The following is a 25017-nucleotide window of genomic DNA, read 5'->3' as shown; positions in this document are numbered from 1 at the left end:
TTATTCTGCAAGAAAATTTATTTGTACCTCTACAGCAGAAATACGGAAATGGTATAAGTCTGTGCAAAATGTATTTATGAAATGACTCCTCATCCCCCATTCTTTTCAACATAGGCTTGGTGCTGCAACATGATTCCTGGATTGTCAGAATCCAGCCAAACATGGATTCCTCTGCTACTCTGTTTTGGCCTTCAGAGCTGCCTCTTCTCTCAGACGAGCTTTCTTTTCCAGGTTCAAGCTTGTTAAAGACTCATTTCTTCTGGCGGCCTATGGTGAAACAAATCAGAACAGGTGATTATCTGTGCTGGTGTGGGAGGATGTCTTTGTGATGCGGACAGGGTGGGCAGGGAGGGCTCTGCTGCTGGGACAGCACTCTGCTCCAGGGCCTTCCGCTCCAGCTCCGGAGAGGCGCCACACCTCTTTCCTCGCTCTCCTTCCTTACACTGCATTCCCGTCTTCCCCGGCGTCCGCTCCTACCACCTTCTCTGTGTACCATCCGTTCTTGTTGCCATTGCTATCCCTGCTTTCTCCTGTCACCTTCCTTTGCTCACACTTTCACATCCTTTTAGTTCTTCACTGTTGGAAACCCCAGACTTTACCAAAAACGCTACCATGGGTCACTTCCTGCAGAATCTACCGTCCAGCTCTATCCTCTGGGAGCAAACACGGGGGGCGGGGGGGAAGGGCACCCAACCTCTCCTTCCACAGCAACTGTGACATGACAAGAGGCTCACATCACAGACCAGGGCGAGAATTTTTATTCCAAATAAGTGGCACCAGCACCCTTTCGAGCTGGTATTTCCTTAGATCTCTGTGATTCCAGGTGTGAAGAAGTTGGTATGGGAGGGGGAGGAGTGGAAATAGCAGCCGTAGGGGAAGGTGACACATACACTGGTAATTTCTCCGATCTGAATTGTAGTAAGTTCAGAAGTGTGCCCCTCCAATAACATTTGCCAGCTTTTTGGAAACAAATTCCAGAAGAGATAGATGGTAACGGTTTTACGGTCTAGAGATGGTATATACCCTGGGTGAAGCGAAGCTAGAAGGGATCCCAGGGAAATAACTTGCTTCTGAGTACTTACACTTGGCCAGGATAATCAGGCATTTAAAAAGCAACGCAAACTGCTTGGACTTCTAGAAACCCATATATCCTGTCCACATGGTTCTGGAGTTTTCTGAGAACTATGCATAAGAGGTCAAAGAGGGAGACAGAGAAGGGCGACAAGATGGGGTTCTCAAGAGAACATCACCCAGGTCAGCACACTTGCCCCTTTGTACTCTACTGAGGTCAGCCGAAAATGGTCAGTATTTCCATTTCACTGCAAGACTAAAGGGAGCCAAAAGCTCACTTCCTTTTTTCTTTGGAGCCACTGGGGATAAGGAAATGAGTTAACAGCGGGTGTGTGGGAGAACCCTGTTAATATCTGATAATAGTTAAAAGACAAATCTTTCCACACAGAAGCTATGATATATAGAATTATACATGGTATTAAAAGAAGGATTTGGCCAGTGCTGCTGAATATAAAAATAACTACATCTTAATGACAATGTAATATAGCGCGAAGTCTGGAAACCTGCAAACTCGTGCCTGAAAGGTCACCTTGCTACTGTTAGCTATGAGAGGTTGGGGAAAGTTCTTAACATCACTGAGCTTAAGGTGCCTCTTTTCTAACACTGGAAATAAGAAAACCCACCTCTTAGGGTACTGTGGTGGTTAACTGACTTTAACAGTACCTGCTCCATAGTAAGCACTCAGTGAATGGGAGCCGCTTGACCACTCCCTCAATGAGACAGGTCTAGGTTCCAATTCTGGCTCTGTCATGAGGGAGATGGGTGGCCTTGGGCATGTAACTAAAGTTGTCCTTATCTCTAAATAGGGCCCTAATGATGGCACCTGTCTTAATAGTGCTGTCACGAGGACAATACCCAGTGAGGCAAACACCAGCACTGTACCTGGAATGCAGTGTGTGCTCAGTGATAGCTACGAATTACAATCTGCATTAAACCAAAGATTTTTGCACTTAGGTTCCTATGCACCACTTAGGAGCTATGGCCCTTAGACGTATGGCCTGGTTTGGTGAGCATCAAATAAAAAACCATGATTAGAATGCTTACTCTGATTAAGGCAGTTCTAGTGAGGAGAAATAAACCTGCATTGAGAGGGCTTTATAAACATGCAGGTGTTAAATATGCTGTTTAATAATGCAATGTATTCATCTTATGTATGGCATCTGTCCTAATAAACACTTTTCATCCTTTACACGATATGAATTTAATCAAAATCAGGATATCCCTCGTGTGTTCCTACATTGTCTGTCTTCGTTTCTTATCATTTCTGCGATAGAAAGTAGCCTCCTTTTCTTTTCCCAGAGGGTGAATGTTAGGGCCAATCCCTTTTCCCCCAGGTCCTTCGTGGAGAACAGGAAGACAGTTCGCCCACTCTCACCTTCTTGCCCTCAATGATCATCAAGATGCAGCCTGCCACCGTCAGGGCGATCATCACGTAGCTGACCTTCACGCGGAGCTTGTTCTTCGCGGCATCCAGCATCTCGAACCTAAAGATGCAGTGAGGACGCCATGAGGGCGCTGTGAGGGCACTGTGAGGGCGCTGTGAGGGCACTGAGGGCACTGAGGGCGCTGTGAGGATGCTGTGAGGGCGCTGTGAGGGCACTGAGGGCGCTGGGAGGGCACTGAGGGCACTGTGAGGGCACTGAGGGCACTGTGAGGGCACTGTGAGGGAACTCTGCGGCCTTCTCTCCGAGGTCCCAGATCAGAAGTGCAGTGGTGTTGACACAGATAAAAGAGGTCAAAAGGAGACTTCTTAGGACTTGAGAGAGGATGGGACGTTTCATAACTGTTTACAAAATACAGCGAGACAGCACAAGCGTAAAGCTGTAGTATAAGAGAAGAAGGTGGGAAGACCGAGTGGAGTCGGGCATGACCGTAAAGGAAGGAGAAGGCAGGCTTGTTAATCCATGCTCGCTCTGGTGAGCCCCGTGCTGGCTCAGCCTCCCGGCAGCAACACCAGAAGTGAAACTAGTGGCTGCTTCTCCTTAAGACGATACTATGGGATGTGATAACTGAACGATGCCCTGATGACAGATACTACAATGAGTTTTGTAAGTTTCAACAGAGTTCAATTTAGAAAGAAAAAAAAAATCACAGGAGTTAATGTTCTGTACACAAGGTCTTTAAAAGTTCATGGAAAATGCATACTATGAAAAACTATGCATGGATTTCAAGACTTATTTATTTTTTTGGCATCATAAAAAGCCTACCTTTGAATTACATTTTTCCTATAAACTTTCTGAAGACCCTTCATCTCCAGCCAGCTTTTGGCTCTCTGTCTTGAACCAGGAATAAATTGTAGAAGAGCCTGTTAAGCAATGCTTCCTTAATGTTTGCCTTTTAATGAATGTTTTGCTAAAACCGAGTGACAGTGACCTTGAGATACAGCTCTCTAACCTGCCTACTGAATACAGACCCAGGTGCTATAACACAACGTGGTGGTTGCATCATCACTCCCGTGTGAAAGCTAGAAGGTCTAACAGGGAAGAGAAGGCCAAAGAGGAGGCCACTCTACCCTGCTGGTGGATTCTGCAGGTGGACTGTGGGTCTGTTACCCGGCCTGGCAGAGCCTCAGTGAGGCAGGCCATGTGCAGCCTTAATGGGGCCCAGAATAAAGAACTTCTCCTCAGCGGAGGTGTAAATAGGAAGAGATTATATGATGGGATTAGGGTGCTTTTTTATGACCCTCCCCCTCTCCCAATATTTAACCTGTATTACTTTTACAGTTGGAGGAGGGAAGGAGGGGGTAAAAGTTCTTTAAAAATGCTTGCAGGAAGGCAGAGGCTGTGGGCTGTTGAGGTGGGTAGGAGGAGGCCCCTAGAGCACACGCAATGTGACGTAAGAGCTGGGGCCCGTGAGCTCGCCAGGCATGGTGCTGAGCCTGCAGCGGGGTACAAGCCGGGGCAACACGAAGGGCAGCGAGTTACTCAGGTAGGAGCCTGTGAGAGCACACCAACCAGAAACTGCCCAGACTGACAGCATTTTCTGAGTTGGTATTTCCAATTGAAGTGTGTGCTGTAATCCTCAGGAAGAGTGATGCGCTGTACATGTAAGGGAACATTCAGAGAGCAAATGCATGTAAGTAGGACCGTGCGGCTGCAGTGAGGATCAGCAAGCTTCAGTGCCTGTTCCGAATGCTACCAGCACAAGGACATACACAGGCTCGCGGAAGTCTTCCAGGACTCGCTAGGCAGTGTTCTGGGCCTGAGGGGATCCTGGAGCCAACCATTAGGCAGGACAAGGGAGGTGTTCCATATCAGAGTCGATAGGGCATCTATTAGGACCACTGGAATGTACAGGCTGAATATCCCCCTTATCTGAACTGCCCGGGACCGTAACTGTTTCAGATCTTGGAATTTCATGTAGATTTTACGGCTTGAGCATCCCTTAGGTAAAAATCTGAAATCCAAAATGCTCTAACCTTTGAACAGTGCCATGTTGGTATTCATAAAGTTTTAGATTGAGGAACATTCTGGATTTTGGATTTTCAGATTAGAGGTGCTCAACCTGTACTCACTCTTCCTGCTGGGCTAGTCAGGAGGACACCAGGGCACAGGCAAGAGCTTGGCGTCACCGTTACGTCGCACGTGCTCCACTTCCCAGAAGAGGACACTGCCCCAGGGCTGAGGAGGACAGGGGCTTTCCCGCTGAGAGACTTCCAGAAGCCGTGATACACAGGAAGCACACGCCACGGTCTTCCAGAAGAGATCCAGAATGAACCCAGAGCTTCCTCGTCAGGAAGCCAGGTCTAAGAACAGCTTCTTGATGAAAGGGAACTTCCCGGAGCTTTGTCCAAGGTCCCTGCCTCTGGACCCCAGGGGGAAACAACATCTACCCCTCAAACTCTCTCCTGCCCAAGAAGCCAACCAGCTGGGGTCCTCAGCACGAGGCTGGCGCACTGGCTCCCAACGGGAGGTGATTTCTGCCCCTCCAGGCGACCTGGCAACGTCTGGAAACATTTTTGATGGTCACCACGAAGGGAAGGCTCTTGGAGTCTAGGGACAGCGGCCAGGAATGCTGCACATCCTCTAACACACTCTCTGGCCCCAGGTGTCAACAGTGCTGGGCTGAGAAACCCTGGGTGCAAGGAACCTGTACTCATCTGCTACAAACTCTGAGAAGTCCCAGACGCCCACCAGAACTGGGCTGAAGGAAACATGGGGATGGAAGGCAGCACTCCTTCCTGAATCCCAGAAAGGAAGTGTGTTGCATCTAAATATTGTTATGCCTAAGGCCAACGGATCTTGTAGACACAGTTGTGACTGTGAGCTAATTGTTACACCCAGAGTAAAAACAAACTACATTCCGTCACACGTCTGTAGCTACACAGGCGGTAGATCTGAGAGGTGCTGACAGCTCTCCCTTAGTCACCACCTAGCAGCCCGTGGCAAGGCCGGGTACCGGCACTGCCTTCACCCCAGCCACTTGCCACAGATGAAGCCTTAGGGCTGTGCAAGTGTTTTCAGATGTGGCAGAACTGTTTTGCCCCTGAAACAGATCAGTGGGAAATGAAAGCTGTTTACAGTGCTAAGCTTAACACTCACGAGATAGTCTCTGGGATTTCATCCTCCTTTTTGAAACGACCGGACCATATGAGGATCTTCCTCTCCCAATCTGTAGGTTTGTGCAGTGGCACTCTGTGGCTGTAAGGGTCTGTAAGAAAAGCCAGACAGGAATTCATATTTATTTGACAGGATGACCCTTAAATGTAGCCAAAAAAAACTACTTGTGCTTTTTCGATAATCACTGAACAGAAACAAGAGAAACCTCAAGCTATTAGAACTTCCTTGGAATGGAATTTCTTAGGATACCTTATTTTTCTTTTTTCTTTTTTTTTTTACTAAATATTTATTTGTTTGAAAGGCAGAATGACAGAGAGAGAGTGAGAGAGACAGGAAGAGATCGTCCATCTTCTGGTTCACTCCCCAGATGGCCACAACAGCCATGCCTGGATCAGGTTGAAACCAGGAGCCGAGAACTCCATCTGGGTGGTGGGGCTCGAGCACTTGGGCCACCTTCTGCTGCCTTCCCAGTCACACTGGTAGGAATCTGGGTCAGAAGTGGAGCGGCTGGGACTCGCAAGCAGTGGCTTCACCTACTGTGCCATAATGCCAGCCCCAGGATGCCTTGTTTTTCAAATCAAATTCCAAATTTTCATGAGGATTGAGGTAAAATAAAAGCATTATTTCCCAATATGAGCCCTCAGCATTGAAACTGAAAGAATACAATAAACAAACATATGAAGGTAAGGATGACATAAGCAGGGGACAGTGAGGAAATAAGCTGACACCAGTAGAATGAAGGTTGTAAGGTAAAAGTATAAATGAACTTGAATACTAGGAGAAGGAGTTTAGACTTGATTTGGGAATTACTATTCATTTTTAAGCAAAGAAGTTCATGTTTTAGGAAGACCAACCTGTAGAATGGATGGAAGACACAATGGGGGAACAAGAGGATATAATACAAGGGCTAGGTTATAATTTCTGCACCAGCGTTTTAATAAGGGGCAGAGATTTAAAGAACTAATCTGAGAATGATACAAAGAATTTGAGAGGTGGGCATTTGGTGCAGCAGGGGAGGCTCACATCCATTAGAGTGTCTGGTTCGAGTCCCAGTTCCTCTGCTTCCCAATCAGCTTCTGCTAATGTAACACTCTGGGAAGCAGCAGATGACAGCTCAAGCACTTGAGTTCCTGTCACCCACGTGGGAGACCCAGACTACGTCTTTGGCTCCTGGTTTTGGCCTGGCCCACTCTGACTGTTGTAAAGTATAGGGCATAAACCAGCACACGGATGATCTCTCGTTCTCTCTGCCTTTCAAATAAAAGGAAAATAATTCAAAGCAAAAGAATCTAGAGACTAAGACAACAAAGAACCTCAAATTTGAATGAGTAACACAACAGTTGCACTGTTAACCAAAAGAAACCTGAGGAAAGAACCAGTTATGGGAGGAAGGCGCACGTCTGCGGTTTGGGCTTGTTGACTGGAGGGAATCTGTCCCCAAGCAGGTTTCATCAGAAAGGCAGGAGTAGAGATCAACAGCAGTGCAAGGGGGAGCCTGACACAGCACTAAGGAAGAGTGTGAGGCCAAGCAGGGCACAGGTAGAGGGAGAGGCAGCAGAAGGAAATGGACCGTGCCAAGGACGTGGACGAACAGAAAAGTGTAGAAGCAGACTGTAAGGGGAAGTCACTGCAGACAAGGAGCAGACAAGCTAAGGATCACAGAACGCCAGAGTGTCTCCATGCACATGGGCGGGTGTGACTTTACGTCTAGTTTTTATATGTGAATATCGTGCATGTGCTTCTTACAATATAGTTTTCTATCCTGCTTTGTTCACTAACATTATAACATTTCCCACACTAGTACATGGTATTTGTAAGCACCATTTCCAAGAGCTGGATAACATCTCATTGTCAGCAGATCCAACCTTCATTATTTGACATTTAGATTTATTTCTAATTTTTCCACTTGGGCCAGGCTGAAGCTTGGAATTCAATCTGGGTCTTCCACACGGGTGCAGGGGCCCAAGCACTTGGGCCATCTTCTCCTGTCTTCCCAGGCATGTTAACAAGAAGCTGGATTGGAAGCAGAGAAGCTGGGCCACAAACTAGTGCTCCAATATGGGGTGCTTGTGTCCTAGCGGCAACTTAACACACTGTCCCACCATGCAAACCCCTTGATGAATATTCTTTAGGAATGGTCCCTTCCCCCTCACCAAGACCTGCCTGGCCCAAGTGAACTCCCACAAAGAAGCAGCCAAATCATCCCAGATCACGGTTTCCTTATATGCCCCTTCTTCCCATGGTGGTGACAGTGATGGGGTTTGAATTAGGGATAGGACTGGACATGGCCAAAGTCAACGGTGAAGCAGGAGCTTGGCTCTGGTTATATTTTACTCAAAACCTAATCCCTTGATTGGGTTTCATTTCTGGGGTTCCTTACAAGATAAATTTCTAGACCACTATTCACTTTGGTGCATCTATACTCCTGAATAAAGCTCCAATCCAACCAACCCTTCAAGCAAGAGATGAAGATGACAAGTGAGGAAAACAAGCCACTGTGCACATGGGCACATTCAAGCTGAGTACAAACTGGGAGGCCTGAACAATATGACAGGTGTGAAGTAGAAAGCCCTAGCGTATCTCTCCCATGGGTCTTTTCATTCCAACTTATCCTACTCTTTGGGAGCTAGCTACTCCATAAATGGAAGAAAAATCAGTAAAAAAAACTTACTGGATGAAGCTTTAGAACTTTCTTGTGGTTTGGTGCAAAAGCCAGTTATTCTCTTTAAATCGGAGTTTCTGGTGAGCCTTAGAGAGGAGGAAGCATTTCTTTCATATAATCTAAAACAATTTCCTAGAAAAGAAAGAAAATTGAGTGTTTGAGAAATGCCTGCAAGTTCTACATTTCATTTTATCGGAAGCAGCTCACTTAGACAACTAGCAGTTCTGTTGCAAATACAGTGTTTTGCCGAATTTTGCTTGAAATATTTGTCCAACAAATTGATAGGAATTAAATACCACTATAGTAGTAATGATTTTGTGACTCTTTTAAAACATATATAAGTGAAGATGATTATCTTTTCATTTGCCTGTTTTCCTGCTGCATTATGGTTTTTGTACTTTTTATTTGTTGAACTCCTTATTTAACAGAGCCATTAAGCTTTGACTATAATATAAATTAAAAAAGATATTATCTGAAAAAAACAAGTAAAAAAAAGAGAAAACGAATATACTATACCATATATAAGATACACAAACTATGTTTAAAGTGTTAAGCTTGGTGCTGTTTTAAAATATAAATGTTTTGCTGATTAGGAAATTATAACATAAAAATTTCATCAGCTGTAGATGTTATGTTGGTGTATTTCACAGGTATACAATAATAGCTCTGGTGGCAATATTCTGTATGGCACTTGGGCTATTTAGGCAAAGATTAGCAACCTCCCCCAAGTCACACATAAATAATACTGGCCAAGTTGCCAATATTACTCTGGTAAACTCTGGGTAGGGGGGTTCAACAGCCAGTAAGTAGCTACAGAAAGCTTTGCTCCTTCTCAGTTATAATTCTCCAATGAGAAATCAACTTTAGATGTAGTTCTGAATTCTTTTTTAAGAGATTTATTTATTTACTTGAAAGTCAGATTTACAGAGAGAGAGAGAGAGAGAGAGAGGGAGAGAGATCTTCCATCTGCTGGTTCACTCTCCAGATGGCTGCAATGGCCAGGGCTGGACCAGGACAAAGCGAAGAGCCAGGCTCTTCATCCGGATCTTTCCTATGGATGGCAGGGGCCCAAGTACTTGAGCCATCCTCCACCGCTTTTCCCAGGCCATAAGCAGGGAGCCTGGATTGTAAGTGGAGCAGCCGGGACATGAACCAGCACCCATAAGGGATTGTGTTGCAGGCGGTGACTTTACCTGCTATGCCACAACGCTGGCCCCCAATAGTTATGAATTTTATGTAATTTTAAAATCACATTTTTATATAAAATATGTATGACATATATTTATATATGTAGTTTATTCTTACAATTTAAACTCAAAGCACATAGGGATTTGAAGACATAAGAGATTTACCTAAATCAGAACATATCTCCCTGGGATAGGAGGTCTGGCACAGCAGTTAAGACATCCCTGTCCCACATGGAGTGACTACCTGGGTTAGATCTGGCTCTGGCTCCCGATTCCAGCCTCTAGCTACTAGGGATCCAATGCTGGGGGGCAAAAGTGAGGTGCAAGTGGTTGTGGTCTTGCCACCCCTGTGGGAGACCTGGACTGCGTTCCTATTGCCACCTGTTGCAGGCATTTAGGGAGTGAACCAGTGGATGTGAGCTCTCTACCTGTCTCTAGCCCTCAAATAAATTTTTTTTTTCATTTTATTTGACAGAGTTATAGACAGTGAGAGAGAGAGAGACAGAGAGAAAGGTCTTCCTTCCATTGGTTCACCCCCCAAATGGCTGCTACGGCTGGCGTTGTGCCAATCCAAAGCCAGGAGCCAGGTGCTTCCTCCTGGTCTCCCATGCAGGTGCAGGGCCCAAGCACCTGGGCCATCCTCCACTGCCTTCCTGGGCCACAGCAGAGAGCTGGACTGGAAGAGGAGCAACCGGGACTAGAACCTGGCGCCACCGGCGCCGCAGGCGAAGGATTAACTGAGTGAGCCACTGTGCCGGCCCCTAAATAAATAATTTTTAAAAAAGAAAAAAACCTCTCCCAACTTTTTCTTATTGTAGTTTCAGACTGTAAGGCAATAAATAACCTTTACCTCTCTGAAGTATAAATGATTAAAACATATAAAAATATGGCCTTGTGCACAGTAGAAATAACAGACCAATGTAAAAAAAAGTTTTTTAAAAACTGTTATCATTGGCTCTCTGCTCCGCCCCGTTCGACAGGCAGCCGCTTCTTCTCGTGCAGTGCAAGCGCGTCCCCGAGACACGATGGTGAAGGTCGGAGTGAAGGGATTTGGCCGCATTGGGCGCCTGGTCACCAGGGCTGCTTTTAACTCTGGCAAAGTGGATGTTGTCGCCATCAATGATCCATTCATTGACCTCCACTACATGGTCTACATGTTCCAGTATGATTCCACCCACGGCAAGTTCCATGGCACGGTCAAGGCTGAGAATGGGAAGCTGGTCATCAACGGGAAGGCCATCACCATCTTCCAGGAGCGAGATCCCGCCAACATCAAGTGGGGTGATGCTGGTGCCCAGTACGTGGTGGAATCCACTGGCGTCTTCACCTCCATGGAGAAGGCCGGGGCTCATTTGAAGGGCGGAGCCAAAAGGGTCATCATCTCTGCCCCCTCTGCCGATGCCCCCATGTTTGTGATGGGCGTGAACCACGAGAAGTATGACAACTCTCTCAAGATTGTCAGCAACGCATCCTGCACCACCAACTGCTTAGGCCCCCTGGCCAAGGTCATCCACGACCACTTCGGCATTGTGGAGGGGCTCATGACCACGGTGCACGCCATCACTGCCACCTAGAAGACCGTGGACGGGCCCTCTGGGAAGCTGTGGCGTGACGGCCGCGGGGCCGCCTAGAACATCATCCCTGCCTCCACTGGTGCTGCCAAGGCCATGGGCAAGGTCATCCCCGAGCTGAACGGGAAACTCACTGGCATGGCCTTCCGTGTGCCCACCCCCAACGTGTTGGTCGTGGACCTGACCTGCCGCCTGGAGAAAGCTGCTAAGTATGACGACATCAAGAAGGTGGTGAAGCAGGCGTCCGAGGGCCCCCTGAAGGGCATCCTGGGCTACACCGAGGACCAGGTCCTCTCCTGCGATTTCAACAGTGACACCCACTCCTCTACCTTCGATGCTGGGGCTGGCATTGCCCTCAATGACCACTTTGTGAAGCTCATTTCCTGGTATGACAACGAATTTGGCTACAGCAACAGGGTGGTGGACCTCATGGTCCACATGGCCTCCAAGGAGTAAGAGCCCTCAAACCACCGGCCCCAGCGAGAGCACCAGAGGAGGACGAGAGGCCCTCAGCCGCAGGGGAGTCCCTGCCCTCACTCAGTCCCCACCACGCTGAGAATCTGCCTCTTCACGGTTTCCATCCCAGACCCCCTGTAGGAGGGGAGGGGCCTAGGGAGCCCTACCTTGTCATGAAACCATCAATAAAGTCTTCTGCACCCAAAAAAAAAAAAAAAAAAACTGTTATCATTGGGGCTGGCGCTGTGGCATAGCAAGTAAAAACTGCCACCTGCAGTGCCAGCATCCCATATGGGCACCAGCTTGAGTCCTGGCTGCTCCACTTCCATCCAGCTCTCTGCTATGGGCTGGGAAGGCAGTGGAGGATGGCCCAAGTCCTTGGGCCCCTGACCTGCATGGGAGACCCAGAGGAAGCTCCTGGCTCCTGGCTTTGGAGTGAACCAGCGGATGCAAATCCTGTCTCTCTGTGTCCCTGCCTCTCTGAAACTCTGCTTTTCCAATAAATAATCTTAAAAAAAAAAAAGTATGAAGTACTTGAGGTATTCATGTTTTTTATGTTGCAATTGTAACAAGATGAAAGCACAAACAAGTTGCAGTGTCATTAAGACCCTGTTTTTCTTTCTCAAAGAGATAGAGTGTGTTACCCTAGCCATTCAGGACAGAAATGTTCCTCCACAAAACAAAAAGAACTCTGGAAAAGAAACTTGGTTCCTTACTTATCATATTGGTAACTGCTGTAAATCAAATAATAAAGATTTATTTTGGACTTTCGGCTGTATTTCAAAAAGAAAAAACAAGAAGGCAGAAATTTTCCATCCTCTGATGGGTCACAATGAAAAACACACAAACCAAAGAAAAACAGCCCTTTAACCCTCGGGCTGCGCTTGCAGCCTTGTCCCTCCGTGACCAGTGCTGTGTCCCCAGGGCCACGGCAGGAAGTCAAGATGAGGCCTCACAGCTGCCTCTAAGGCTCTGACTGGCAAACGGCTGGTGGATCACAGAGGTCCTCATACTTCAGTGTGCATCAGCACCTCCTGGAGGCCTTGTGATTCAGATCACTGGACCCCACTGCCAGAGCTCCTGATTTAGGAGGTGGGAGCTCGAGAGTGCGTTTCTAACAAGGCCCCGATGATGCTGATTCTGCCTGTTTGCAGACTCACAATTTGAAAACCAGTGCCTCAGAAGTGTCTTTGCTAGCTGGAGGCTTCAGCAGGTCACCTGGGATGAGGGGTTCAAGCACTGGCTTCTCTCCTGACAGTCCCCTTCCTTCCAAGCCCATGATGGAAAGCAGACAGAGGGAGGGATGCTTTTCTCCTTAGTCCTGCAGGATCATCTTGGAGATAATCCTGGTGATGCAAAATGGGATCTGACAAATCTGAGAATCAGAGATGATGAATGAAGGTTCAAAGACTGCTGGAGGGGAAAGCGACCTTTGAAAGACTGTCCATCCAGTGCTTCATGATGCAGTGCCAGAATCAGTTGTGGGGCCAGTGCTGTGGCGTGGTGCGTAAAACCACTGCTGTGGCATAGCGGGTAAAGCTACCGCCTGCAGTGCCGGCATCCCATATGAGTGCCGGTTCAAGTCCCGGCTGCTTCACCTCTGCTGCAGCTCTCTGCTATGGCCTGGGAAAGCAGCAGAAGATGGCCCAAGTCCTTGGGCCCCTGCACCTGCGTGGGAGACCTGGAAGAAGCTCCTGGCTTTGGATCGGCACAGCTCCGGCCGTTGTGGCCAATTGGGGAGTGAACCAGCAGAGATGGAAGACCTCTCTCTCTGCCTCTCCTTCTCTCTCTGTGTAACTCTTTCAAATAAATAAATAAATCTTAAAAAAAAAAAAAAAAGAAAAGAATCAATTTTCAGGGGGCCAGTGCTGTGGTATGTTGCCTGTGACACCAGCACTCCACATGGGCAATGGTTCATGTCTTGGCTGCTCTACTTCCTATCCAGCTCTCTGCTAATGGCCTGGGAAAAGCAGTGGAAGATGGCCCAGGTACTTGGGCCCTTGCCACCCACATGGGAGACCTGGAAGAATCTCCTGGCTCCTGGCTTCAGTCAGGCTCAATAGGCTGCTGGGGCCATCTGGGGAGTAAACCAGCAGATGGAAGAAATATCTTTCTCTCTGTCTCTCCTTCTATGTAACTCTGACTTTCAAATAAATAAATATTTTTTCAAAAAAATCAGTTGTCAGGTGGGTTGCAAGTAATATGCTACCTAAGAAATCTGCCAATGATTTACTTAAAAACCCAGAGAACTGTACAGAACAAAGAACTTTGACATTCACACATTTTAAAATATCAACCATTATGCTGGGGGACACATACACGTATTTCCTAGCTCTGCTCCCTGGGAGGGCCTAGAGTCAGTGACACCTCAGTAGCAATGAGCACACCTGATGCTCACATTTGGTTTCTAAAAACCATTTTCCAGTGAAAGGAGCCAGGGCTTCTTAAAAAAAAGTGGATGATTCTGCACTGGGGAAAAGAAAATACAAGAGTGGGAAAGTAAAGATGTGCTCAAAAAAGAAAGGATGGGCCAGCGACACGGCTCACTAGGCTAATCTTCCGCCTGCGGCACCGGTACTCCAGGTTCTAGTCCCAGTTGGGGCACCGGATTCTGTCCCAGTTGCTCCTCTTTCAGTCCAGCTCTCTGCTGTGGCCTGGGAAGGCAGTGGAGGATGGCCCAAGTGCTTGGGCCCTATACCCGCATGGGAGACCAGGAGGAAGCGCCTGGCTCCTGGCTTCAGATCTGCGCAGCGCGCCGGCCATAGCGGCCATTTGGGGGGTGAACCAACAGAAGGAAGACCTTTCTCTGTCTCTCTCTAACTCTGCCTGTCAAATAAAAAAAAAAAAAAAAGAAAGAAAAAGAAAGAAAGAAAGAAAAGAAAAAGATGGGGGCAAGAAAGGGATACAGGCACTGATCTCATGGTGCCAGGATCACTTGAGCCAAGTAAGGCAGCAATAGGTTACAACCCAAGGTATACAACAACATGAGTTCATGCCCAGATAAATATGAACAGGATGAATGAATAAATGGGGAGAAGGGATACATTTTGCTTACAGAAAGATGTCAAATATATGTAGATACTCCTCCCTCCTGGATCCCTTAGCCTCCTTAAGTCTGAGTTCATCTCAGTGACTTGCTTCCAAAGAACAGAGCATGGAAAGGAAAAAAACAAGTAACCTTACAGGAGGGAAACCAACTGGCCAAGGCTAAAACCACCAGTCATGAATCCTGTGTACAGCAAACACTGTTCAAGGTCTGATGTGATGAGAAGGGCACTTTACTGCTGTGGGCCAAAAACCCATAATCCTAATCGTGAGAAAATGTTAAGCCCACCCAGACTGAGACATTCTATAAAATATCTGTCCAGTATTCTGTCAAAGTCATAAAAACCAAAAACTGTGTGGGCTGGTATGTGACACAGCAGATTAAACCATGGCCTGCGATACTGGCATCCCAAATCAGAGTGCTGGTTCAGGTCCTGATTGCTCCACTTTGCACCCAGCTCCTTGCTAATGCTCATGGGAAAGCAGCAGATGATGGCCAAAGTGGGCAATCTCTATGAGGGAGACCCAGATAGAATTCCAGATTCCAGGCTTCTGCCTGGGCCAGCCCCAGCTTTTGCAGCCATCTGAAGAGTGAACCAGTGGATGGAAGATTTCTGTCTCTCCCTCTCCCTCTATCACTCTGCCTGTCAAATAAAGAAAATAAATCTTTCAGGGCTGGCGCTGGGGCACAGTGAGTTAAAGCCCCATTCCGCAGTGCCAGCATCCCATATGGGTACCAGTTCGAGTCCTGGCTGCTCCACTTCCAATCGAACTTTCTACTATGGCCTGGGAAAGCAGCAGAAGATGGCCCAAGTCCTTGGGCCCCTGCACCCATGTGGGAGACCTGAAAGAAATTCCTGGCTCCTGGCTTTGGACCAGCCTCTCTGTCACTCTGCCTTTCAAATAAATGACTTTAAAAAATGAAGAAATCCTTTTTAAAAAAGATTTATTTATTTATTTATCTGAGAGGCAGAATTATAGAGAGAGGGAGAGACAGAGAGAGATACCTTCCACCTGCTGGTTCACTCCCCAAATGGCTGCAACAGTCAGAGCTGTGCCACTCCAAAGCTAGGAGCCAGGAGCTTCTTCCAGGTCTCCCACATGAGTGCAGGGGCCCAAGGACTTGTGCCAACCTCCACTGCTTTCCCAGGCCATAGTAGGGAGCTGCATTGGAAGCGGAGCAGCTGGGACTGGAACTGGTGTCCATATGGGTTTCTGGGGCCACAGGCTGAGGCTTAACCTACTACGCTACAGTGCTGGCCTCAAGAAAAAAAAAAAGTCTGTGAAGCTGTCACAGATCAGAAGAGACTAAGGAGACCGAACAATTAAATGGAATGTGGTAACCAGGGTTAGATCCTAGAACTTTTTAAATATCACAGAAATAACTGGTGAGCTCCAAATAAAGTCTGCACTTCAGTTAACAGTACGGTACAGCCCTTTCAGTCTCCAATGTGGCTGACATCACCTGGGGACTTTTTTTTTTTTTTTTTTTTTTTGACAGGCAGAGTGGACAGTGAGAGAGAGAGACAGAGAGAAAGGTCTTCCTTTTGCCGTTGGTTCACCCTCCAGTGGCCACCGCGGCCGGCGCACTGCGGCCGGTGCACTGCGCTGATCCGATGGCAGGAGCCAGGTACTTATCCTGGTCTCCCATGGGGTGCAGGGCCCAAGCACTTGGGCCATCCTCCACTGCACTTCCTGGCCACAGCAGAGAGCTGGCCTGGAAGAGGGGCAACCGGGACAGAATCTGGCGCGCGACCGGGACTAGAACCCGGTGTGCCAGCGCCACAAGGCGGAGGATTAGCCTAGTGAGCTGCGGCACTGGCCCTGGGGACTTTTTGAACGGTGGATTCCCAGTCCCCACTATAGACCAATATACTCTGAATCTGCACTTCTTTTTTTTTTTTTTTAATAAAAATTTATTTATTTATCTAAAGACAGAGTTACAGAGAGGAAGAGGCTCAAAGAGAAAGAGAAAGAGAGAGAGAGAGAGAGAGGCAGAGAGAGAGGTCTTCCATCTCCTGGTTCACTCTCCAGATGACTGCAACAGCCAGTGCTGAGCTGATCCAAATCAGGAGCCAGGAGCTTCCTCTGGTTCTCCCATGCAGGTGCAGGGGCCCAAGGACTTGGGCCATCTTCTACTGCTTTCCCAGGCCACAGCAGAGAGCTGGATCAGAAGTGGTGCAGCCGGACTTGAACTGGTGCCCATATGAGATGCTGGCACTGCAGGCAGCGGCTGTACCCACTCCGCCACAGCGCCGGGCCCCCTCAATCTGCATTTTTAATGAGATATCCAGGTATTTACAGGAATAGTAAATTTTGAGAAGCAAATAGACATCATATATATTCAACAGTTTCTGAGCACTTACTTTATGACTGACACACAGAAACACAGAAACCAACACTACACAACCTAAGATCTAGAACAGTACTACTTTCCCTTAGCTAAGAGCCTCACAGAGGTGAAGACTCTCAGGCCCCACTCCAAGCCTTCAGAATCCCTGGGGATGAGGCCTAGCAATCTGTTCCCCGGACCCTGCAGCCCTCCAGGTGATGGCCGTGCATACTCAAGTTTGAGAGGCACTGCTCTGGAAAGAGACTTCACACTTCGCACACCCCCGACGCAGATCTGTGAAATTCCAACTCTGGGAGCAGCACTCTAGCATCAGGATTACCTGAACGATTCCACACGAGATTCTAAGGTACCGCCATATTGAGAAAGGCCCCTCTTCAACAAAAGCAGGCAGGAGGCCCTGCTGAACACAGGCTATGTGGGTGACGAAAGTATACCTGCAGAGCTTAATACCTTTGTTTTTGGTGGGGTTTAAAAATCCTCTTCCAACAGCCAATTCACTGTCTTATCTCTCCCTTCTACATATTAATTTATTTTATTTGACAGGTAGAATTATAGACAGTGAGAGAGAAAGACAGAGAGAAAGGTCTTCCTTTCGTTGGTTCACTCCCCTAATGGCTGCTATGGCTGGCACTCTGTGCTGATCCAAAGTCAGGAGCCAGGTGCTTCCTCCCGGTCTCCCAAGCAGGTGCAGGAACCCAAGCACTTGGGCCATCCTCCACTGCACTCCCGGGCCACAGCAGAGAGCTGGACTGGAAGAGGAGCAACCGGGACTAGCACCCGGCGCCCCGACCGGGACTAGAACCCAGGGTGCCGGCACCACAGATGGAGGATTAGCCTAGTGAGCCACGGCACCAGCCCCTTCTACATATTAATGATAAGTCTGGAACTTCTGTGGATGGTATTGAAGAATTCAGGCTTTCAGACTGCAGAGAGCAAGCTGCGCCTCACACACAGCTGGGTACCTGATGAATGCAGGGTGAAATGCTCCCACTTATCTCACCTTCTCATTCCTCTTGGGAACAAGAGATTTTATTTCACATCCCTCCTCGTGGATAAAGGCAGACATTGTCTGGTTATCTCACAGTGAACGCCTGCCCAGATTCCCAGAGCTGATCCTACCCCAGTGATGTGAGAATAACAGCTCGTCCACTTCATTCCCTTATCCTAATGTTCCAGAAGGCTGGTGGCTGCTGTGACTTTACATGGGAGGAAGCTTTTCTGGGGTAAGGATGCTTTCCCATGGATAGACTTTTTTAACCTTATGCTAGGAGTAAATGCCCATTTAATCCTCTTAACATTGAAAAAGAGTATTGATGGCACCACAACATTTGCTGCCATAGAAAAGGTCAAGTGTGAATAAGGAACGCTGAAGGTTTGTTTTCTGAATCGGAATCAATTTTAAGTCTCAGCAGGGAAAAAATTCAACATATATTTATCCTGAAGATACCCAAGTTCATCTGCATACTAATCACTACTGTATTTGGTAATTGTGCTGGAATTGTAGGTCAAATGTTTGTTATTACTCTGTAGACCTAGTTCTTTAAAAAAAAAAAAAAAAGGAATGAATAGGTTACGGTAATTATGTTGTTTATGGAAATTAGAGCTCATTCCTACCCAGAGCTCACTTAGACTAAGAACCACTGATTTAAGCTCCATATTAGAAATAAAACTGGGCTGCTGTACAGGCTAAACATAACAAAACAGATCAAATCAAGACCCCTGAAATATTCACTTGTTCTGAACCTTTTCATGACCAGACACGAATGGCTTGAAATCTCCTTCTGCAGTTGTTCTGATAAGCGATGGATTTTTTTTCTGGCTTCAAATACTGGTTTCCTGGCTCTCGTATGTGACACTGACTCCTGGATCTGCCCGCCAGGCTACCAGTGTTCATGGGCCTAATTCCACTGTGTAAGTGAGGTCCACGCTGCTGTTCCAGGACTCAAGTGATGATTTTGGCCTAACTCGTCATGACTCTGGTACTGTGGCCACCCATGCTCCTACATAGTGAGAGTTCTTTTGTCCACCACACTCCAAGAGACTTTGCCAAACAGGCTGAGTGATACTAACAGTGATTTAGGAAGATAAACCTGAGCACAGAATGCAAGAGAGGCCTTGGGGTGAGGGCAGAGCAGGGTAAAGGGAGTAACACTGTAGTCCAAGCGCATTGTGTGGAGCCAATAGGACAGCTGCAGTAATGAAGAAGCCCCAACAGATGAGAAGAAGCCTCGAGAAGGAAAATGGGCAAGACATGGGAACACTGTGTTTCTGTGGGCTAGCTAGACTCTGTGGTGGGGGGACCTTCAGAGTTCATACACCAGATTTCTAAATAAACATCTGGAGCCTGGCCAGTTTTCAAGTTGGAGGAGACTTATGCAAAAAAGCCTTTCAAGCCTGTGTCCCTGAGATGGGGCTGCTCCTTAGTGATCGCGTTTCCTCCCATCAGCATTCCAGCCCACTGCCAGCAGAGGCAATCTGAAACTCTAGGCCTTAGCTGATGACCTGGACTGGACCGGACACAGATTCCCTGTCTCCACCTATTTTCTCACCCTTCCCTGCGCGCTCCGGAGAACATCAGTTCTCCTCCTCCTGAGCCCTTCCATCTGTGAGCCCTCTTCCGAGAGATGTTGGATCAAACTGAGCCCAACCTCTGGTTCCTAACTTTCCATTGCCTTTTCCTTGCCAAAATGTCATCTCACCCATCTTAAATAAACAAACAAAAACCTTTAAATTATAAAAGGAAATCTTGCTCATTACAGAAAATTTGGAAGCTAAAACAAGGTTTGAAGAAACAGAAATGTCTTATAATCACATCATCTGAGGATAACAACTTGTCTTTCTTCCAGACATTTTCCCATGCTTATTTGCAACATATTCGTTTTTTATTATCAGATAATCACATATCTCACTTATATCACATATATTTTAAGAAGATAGTCATACTTTTGATGGCTGTTTAACATCTAACCTGAATTTAATCATTCCCCACAGCTGGATTTATTTTCTGCTTCTCACTACTATAATGTTTCAATCACCAGTTTTCTAGGTAAATCTTTGATGGTATTTCCTGATGGTTTTCTTAATCAGTGGAAGGGTAAAGGAAGGAGCCCTTTTAAGGTTCTCTGTATATGTAACAAATTACTTTCCAGAAAGGCTGAACAAAGTTCTGCTCCCATCAGTAGCTGATGAGAATCGCCTCATGCCACAAAATGTTCACTTGTTCTCAACAGGACCTATAAATAAAATGCTAATCTCTTTCCTTTCATAGCTCAAAGGACTGAATAAGCTCATGTATCTACTACCTTCTTTCACAATGCAATTTGCTACTTTCTTCCTCCAATCATATTTCTAAAATTGTTTTAGCTTTAGTGACCTTCTAGCCAGAAGAATCCATTTTAGTCTCTTTGTTAACTCTTTTTACTCTATTCTTTCCATCTTTTTTTTTTTATTTTTTTTAAGATTTATTTATTTACTTGAAGGGTTTACAGAGAGAGGGGAGCCAATGAGAGAGACAGAGAGAGATATCTTCATCTGCTGGTTCACTTCCCAGATGGCCCCAACAGCTGAGACTAGGTCAGGCAGAAGCCACGAGCCAGGAGCTTCATCAAAGTCTCCCACATGGGTGGCAGGAGCCCAAGCACTTGGGCCATCTTCTTCTGCTTTCCCAGGCCATTAGCAGGGAGCTGCATTGGAAGTGGAGCAGCCAAGACACAAACCGGTACCAATGAGGGTTGCCGGCATTACAGGCAGTGGTTTTACCCACTACACCACAGTGCTGACCCCTTTTTTACCATCTTAATAGCCATTAGGATCTACAGATCTCTCTGCTGCACAAAGACACAATTCCTCCTTAACATCATGTCATCACATTCTCTCATTTCATCTCCAAGCTCGAAGATCTATATTTAATGTCCTCTTTGCCACTTCCTATTACTTAAACTATGTCAAGGTCTCCATAGTTTAGTTCTTGCCCTTATTCTGTGTCACCCTCTAGAAAGGACTCCTCCACGCTGATGGGTCCCATATCTTTGTTTCCAAAACTTTATGTATCCTTTGTCCTCAGGTCTTCAACTGACAGGTCCCATCATTACTTGTAAGTCAATGCCACTTACAACTCAAATACACCACCTTCTCTGCCAAACTAACACAAGTCTTTAAAGGTATTTCAGATTATTCTCCCAACTTTCTCCTTTCTGACAATGGGCCAACATTTCTGCAGTCCTCTATACTGAAAAACTTTTCTTAAAGTCCTGGTTTAAAGTACTCACTATCTCCAAACTGGTAACACTTCTTTTAAAGACTCTTTTTAGATATTTTCCTTTTTGTCATTTTCATCATCACTTCAGACATTGCTTTCCATACCTTCACAGATAGCAGCAATTCATCTCATATGCAGTTGCCTTACTAATTTTCCAAAAATGTTTCTTTGATGACATTTGCTTGAAGGCTTCCTTTTTATGTCCAAATTCATCTAGTTCCAACTCCTCAAAGGCAACATTGTATTTCCTATAACCTCCTGATCAAAATCCAAGGTAATGCTTTCCCCTACTAACCTTCAACCCTCTTTAGACTTACTCATTACTGCGCCTACTTTCATCACGTCACTTCCACCCCTACTGGTTCAACAGAGCTTTTAGTTGATAATCCTAACCGACATGACTTTTCCTTCCTGTGAATTCTTGAAGCCACTACTGTACTGGCTCTTGGGAGGGGGCTTGTGGGGAGAAGCCCTGACCTGCAACGGTTGCCAACAATTCCCATCAGAGCAGAGTTCAAGCTACAAGTGACTGTGAAACTGGAAAAGAGAATGCATAAAGTCCATGAGAACCAGCTCTGGAACACCACACCTGATGATCTCTTCTGTCATCTAGAACTACATACACACTATGTGGTACACATTCCCTAGGTGTATTATATAGATTTGTTCCCTTCAATAAACATGCCCTAGAAAGTAGGGCAATGCATTAATTTTAGAGTTTCCACAGGGTACAGTGTGTAGCATGTGCTCAAAAATGTGTTGGGTAGGACCTAGAAAGGGGTAAACAGCAAAGCCAAAGATGAGAGCAGTTACAACATTTTCAGGTAGGGTTGGTTAGCAAGAACAAAGAGGAAGGAGAATGTGGTGGAAATATAAACTCAGAATAACAGCCAGGAGACAATGCTTATGTTCCAGTTTTGTACCCAAGTGACCCTTAGCAAGTCACTTTCCTTCTTGGGCATTAAATCCCCTTATCTGAAAAATTAAAGAACTAGACTACTTGACTTCTAGATATCTCTCGACTCTTATGCTCTGGGATGTGGGTTAAACTGACAAGGAGGCAGCCCACAGTACACTGGTAATATTAACACTGAAAATAAACTCATTTTAAAATCTGGCAAGCCAATGGAGTTAGGGTAGCAATACATTTCTTAGCATGAGAAGATATTCTGGAAAGCCCACTCCATTCCTCTGACTAAATCACCATCCTGTTGGAGACCATCACAGGGAAAGAGGTGCAAAAACTCACCTTATCTGCATGTTCCAAGATGTTTCCTAGTGTCCCCCATCAGAAACATATGTATTGCCTGTCATCTATGAGCTGGATACTGTTAAGTGCTGAGGATTTAGTAAAAACAAAACAGACCCAGTCTTTACCCTCAAGTGTAGTGTGGGTCAGCAGCCATAGTTCCCTGTGTCTGTTCCCAGTCAACTGCATCAATACCTTTTAACTTAAAGAGCATGAACTATCCTGGGTAACAGATAAAGCTATGAACTGACTCTCTCTCTCAAAAATCTGTATATTATCCTAAAAATTTGAACATAATTTCAGAGTTCACAAGACCTCTTATCTGTGTTCAGGTGCTGCAAGTCAACGATTCCTACTGATATCTACAACTATACTGACAAAACAACAAATTCAAGCTTGTAAAAGCCTCTTTTAATCACATTTTGGCATCAGTCTGTGAAGGGAAAATAGCAAAGATATGCAGTGGACACAATTAGAAGTCCATTTTTTAAAGGGTTAAGTTTTGGTTATTTGAAATTTCTTTCACCCAAAAGCAACTTCCTCCAAATGACACTGTGGATACGTGAAGTCTGTCTAGATTGTCCTTCTATTCGATCAACCATCCCTTTGGTTAAGGTTGTTTATTAAATAAGTCTTCTTTCTTGAAAATCCATTTGTGCATGAATGTGTACTTCCATTCCCACAAATAAAAATGCAGATGATGACTCCTCCCCATTTTACATTAAGGAAGCCAAGCTGGCCATGACAAATACATACAAAGAAACATGCTGAGTGAGCAGCTCCAACAACCGCCAAGAGCCTGCATTCCAGAAGAAGGCCCATATGGACTCCCCGGTATTTTTTGGTGATGCGATCTTGAATAGTTCATTCAAGACCTATGGTTTTTATTCATAAAATGGAGAGGGGATGATAAGACTCACCTTAGAGGGCAGTTAGGAGACAGCAATCAAGTAAAAAAAAAAAAAAAAAAAAAAGTATGTGAAAATGTTTAGCTATAAGATGGCCAAAAACAGATAAAGACAAATTTAAGTTGCTCACAAAACATCAGGTTTTCATACAAGATCATCTGGAGAAAGTTGCTCATATAACATCCTTAGTGTACTATTCACATTTTTCTATCTGAAGTAAAAGAAACTGTTCAAGTAATTTTGTTTTGATTATGTACCCAGTCGTGAAGTTCTTAAAAATCAGAAGTCTGCAAAGAGACTGGGATTTTCATGATGTATCAATATAGTCTCAAAGCAAGACAAATTATTTCCAACAAATTCGGTCTTGGTTATGGTCCAGCCGGCGCAGCCCATTTAACCTTTTCTCAGAGCAGTGACTCTGTCACTTGCCTTGCTGAAAAGTTTGATAATAGTAAACAGGACATACACAAAACTTTTAGGTAAATTAGTTCAAAACTGTCAAATAGCAATGAAAGCAATGACTATTGGGACCTTTCTTTTTAAGCAGAGGGGGGTTTTAATTTCAAAGGAGGACTTTAATTTCAAAGGAAGTAAACAACACTCTCCAGTCTCAAACATGTTTTCCAATTCATTCCCCTGGAAAACAAGATACATAAAAAGCTAACCTTATTTTTGGCTAGGTATCAAATCTGAGAAACGATTTCATACTCAAGTTGTTTTTCCATTATTTGATTTACATTTATAAATAGACATTTAACACTATTTCAACAGCCAAGTGTGCAGCTACTTCTTCCTTTGGAAAAGTGAAATTAAACAACTCTCTAATAACTTGGAACCAAGAAACGGAAGGTCATTACACCTTATCAAAGCTTGAAAAGGTGACCGGCCATTAGGAGCCAACTATCCCGGCGCCTCCTTCCACGCCGCTCGGGATGCAAGCACTCTGATGTCTGAACCGCGTCTATGCCAAGGCTCTACCTGTAACGCCAATTAGACTCCTGGCTCAGAAAAACACCCATCACACAACTGTCTACGATGGAAACAAGCCCCAGATCCCACCTCTCCCAAGAAAACTGCGCTTCACTGCAGAACTGTTAAAAAGTACCGGAGTCCCCCATTTTAAGAAAACAATGCCCCAAACTCTGGGACCTCGAACCCCTTGCCTATTCAAATACTCCCTGGAGCAGGAGACCCCAGACCCAGGCTGACAGCAGGCGCAGACTCCAGAGAGATGAGGGGTGAGGGGAGGAGAGGCAAGACTCAAGCAGCGCGCCAGGCGTTGAGGTTAGGGTGGAAAACGGAACGAATCCGGCAGCCGGCAGTTCTGGGGATGGCAGGTGCCTAAAGGAGGGAATCAGAGGCGGCAGGCGACTGCTAGAGGGAAAGGGAGGGAGTCAGGGCCTGGGCGCGGGACCGACAGCCAGGTTCTAGGAAAACTCTGCTCCAGCCCCCAGCGTCCAGCGTCAGCTCGCGCTGGCTGCTTCTCTCCCGATGCCGCGCCACTTCCTTCCCGCCTGGTCTGCCCCGGGTCGGCCAGCTCCTCACCTGCCGCCAGGCGCAGGCCGCGGAGGCTCCCCATGGCCGCCCGCTCCGCCGACAGCACAGCAGCACCTCGCTAGGCGGCGCGGCGCCGGGCCGCTCAATGTCACCGGGCGCCGGGCGGGCGGGGCGCCGGGGTGGGCGGGGCGTGCGTGACGC

General features: G+C 46.4%; 1 protein-coding gene and 1 pseudogene across 1 annotated transcript; one reads left to right on the top strand and one right to left on the bottom strand.

The window, feature by feature from the left end:
- Positions 1-25016, bottom strand: FAM162A (family with sequence similarity 162 member A). The gene is made up of 5 exons (XM_002716629.5): positions 24865-25016; positions 8302-8424; positions 5613-5721; positions 2447-2555; positions 1-267 (listed from the first exon to the last, which is right to left on the bottom strand). Exons 1-5 carry the CDS (start codon positions 24896-24898, stop codon positions 175-177), a joined length of 468 nt encoding a protein of 155 aa, XP_002716675.1. The 5' UTR covers positions 24899-25016; the 3' UTR covers positions 1-174.
- Positions 10448-11700, top strand: LOC100358368 (glyceraldehyde-3-phosphate dehydrogenase pseudogene; annotated as a pseudogene).
- Position 25017: the final 1 nt, after the last annotated feature.

The sequence above is a fragment of the Oryctolagus cuniculus genome, chromosome 4 (assembly GCF_964237555.1).
Source record: "Oryctolagus cuniculus chromosome 4, mOryCun1.1, whole genome shotgun sequence".
Classification (NCBI taxonomy): domain Eukaryota; kingdom Metazoa; phylum Chordata; class Mammalia; order Lagomorpha; family Leporidae; genus Oryctolagus; species Oryctolagus cuniculus.
Note: the sequence above shows the minus strand (reverse complement) of the source record. Positions and strands in the feature narration are given on the sequence as shown.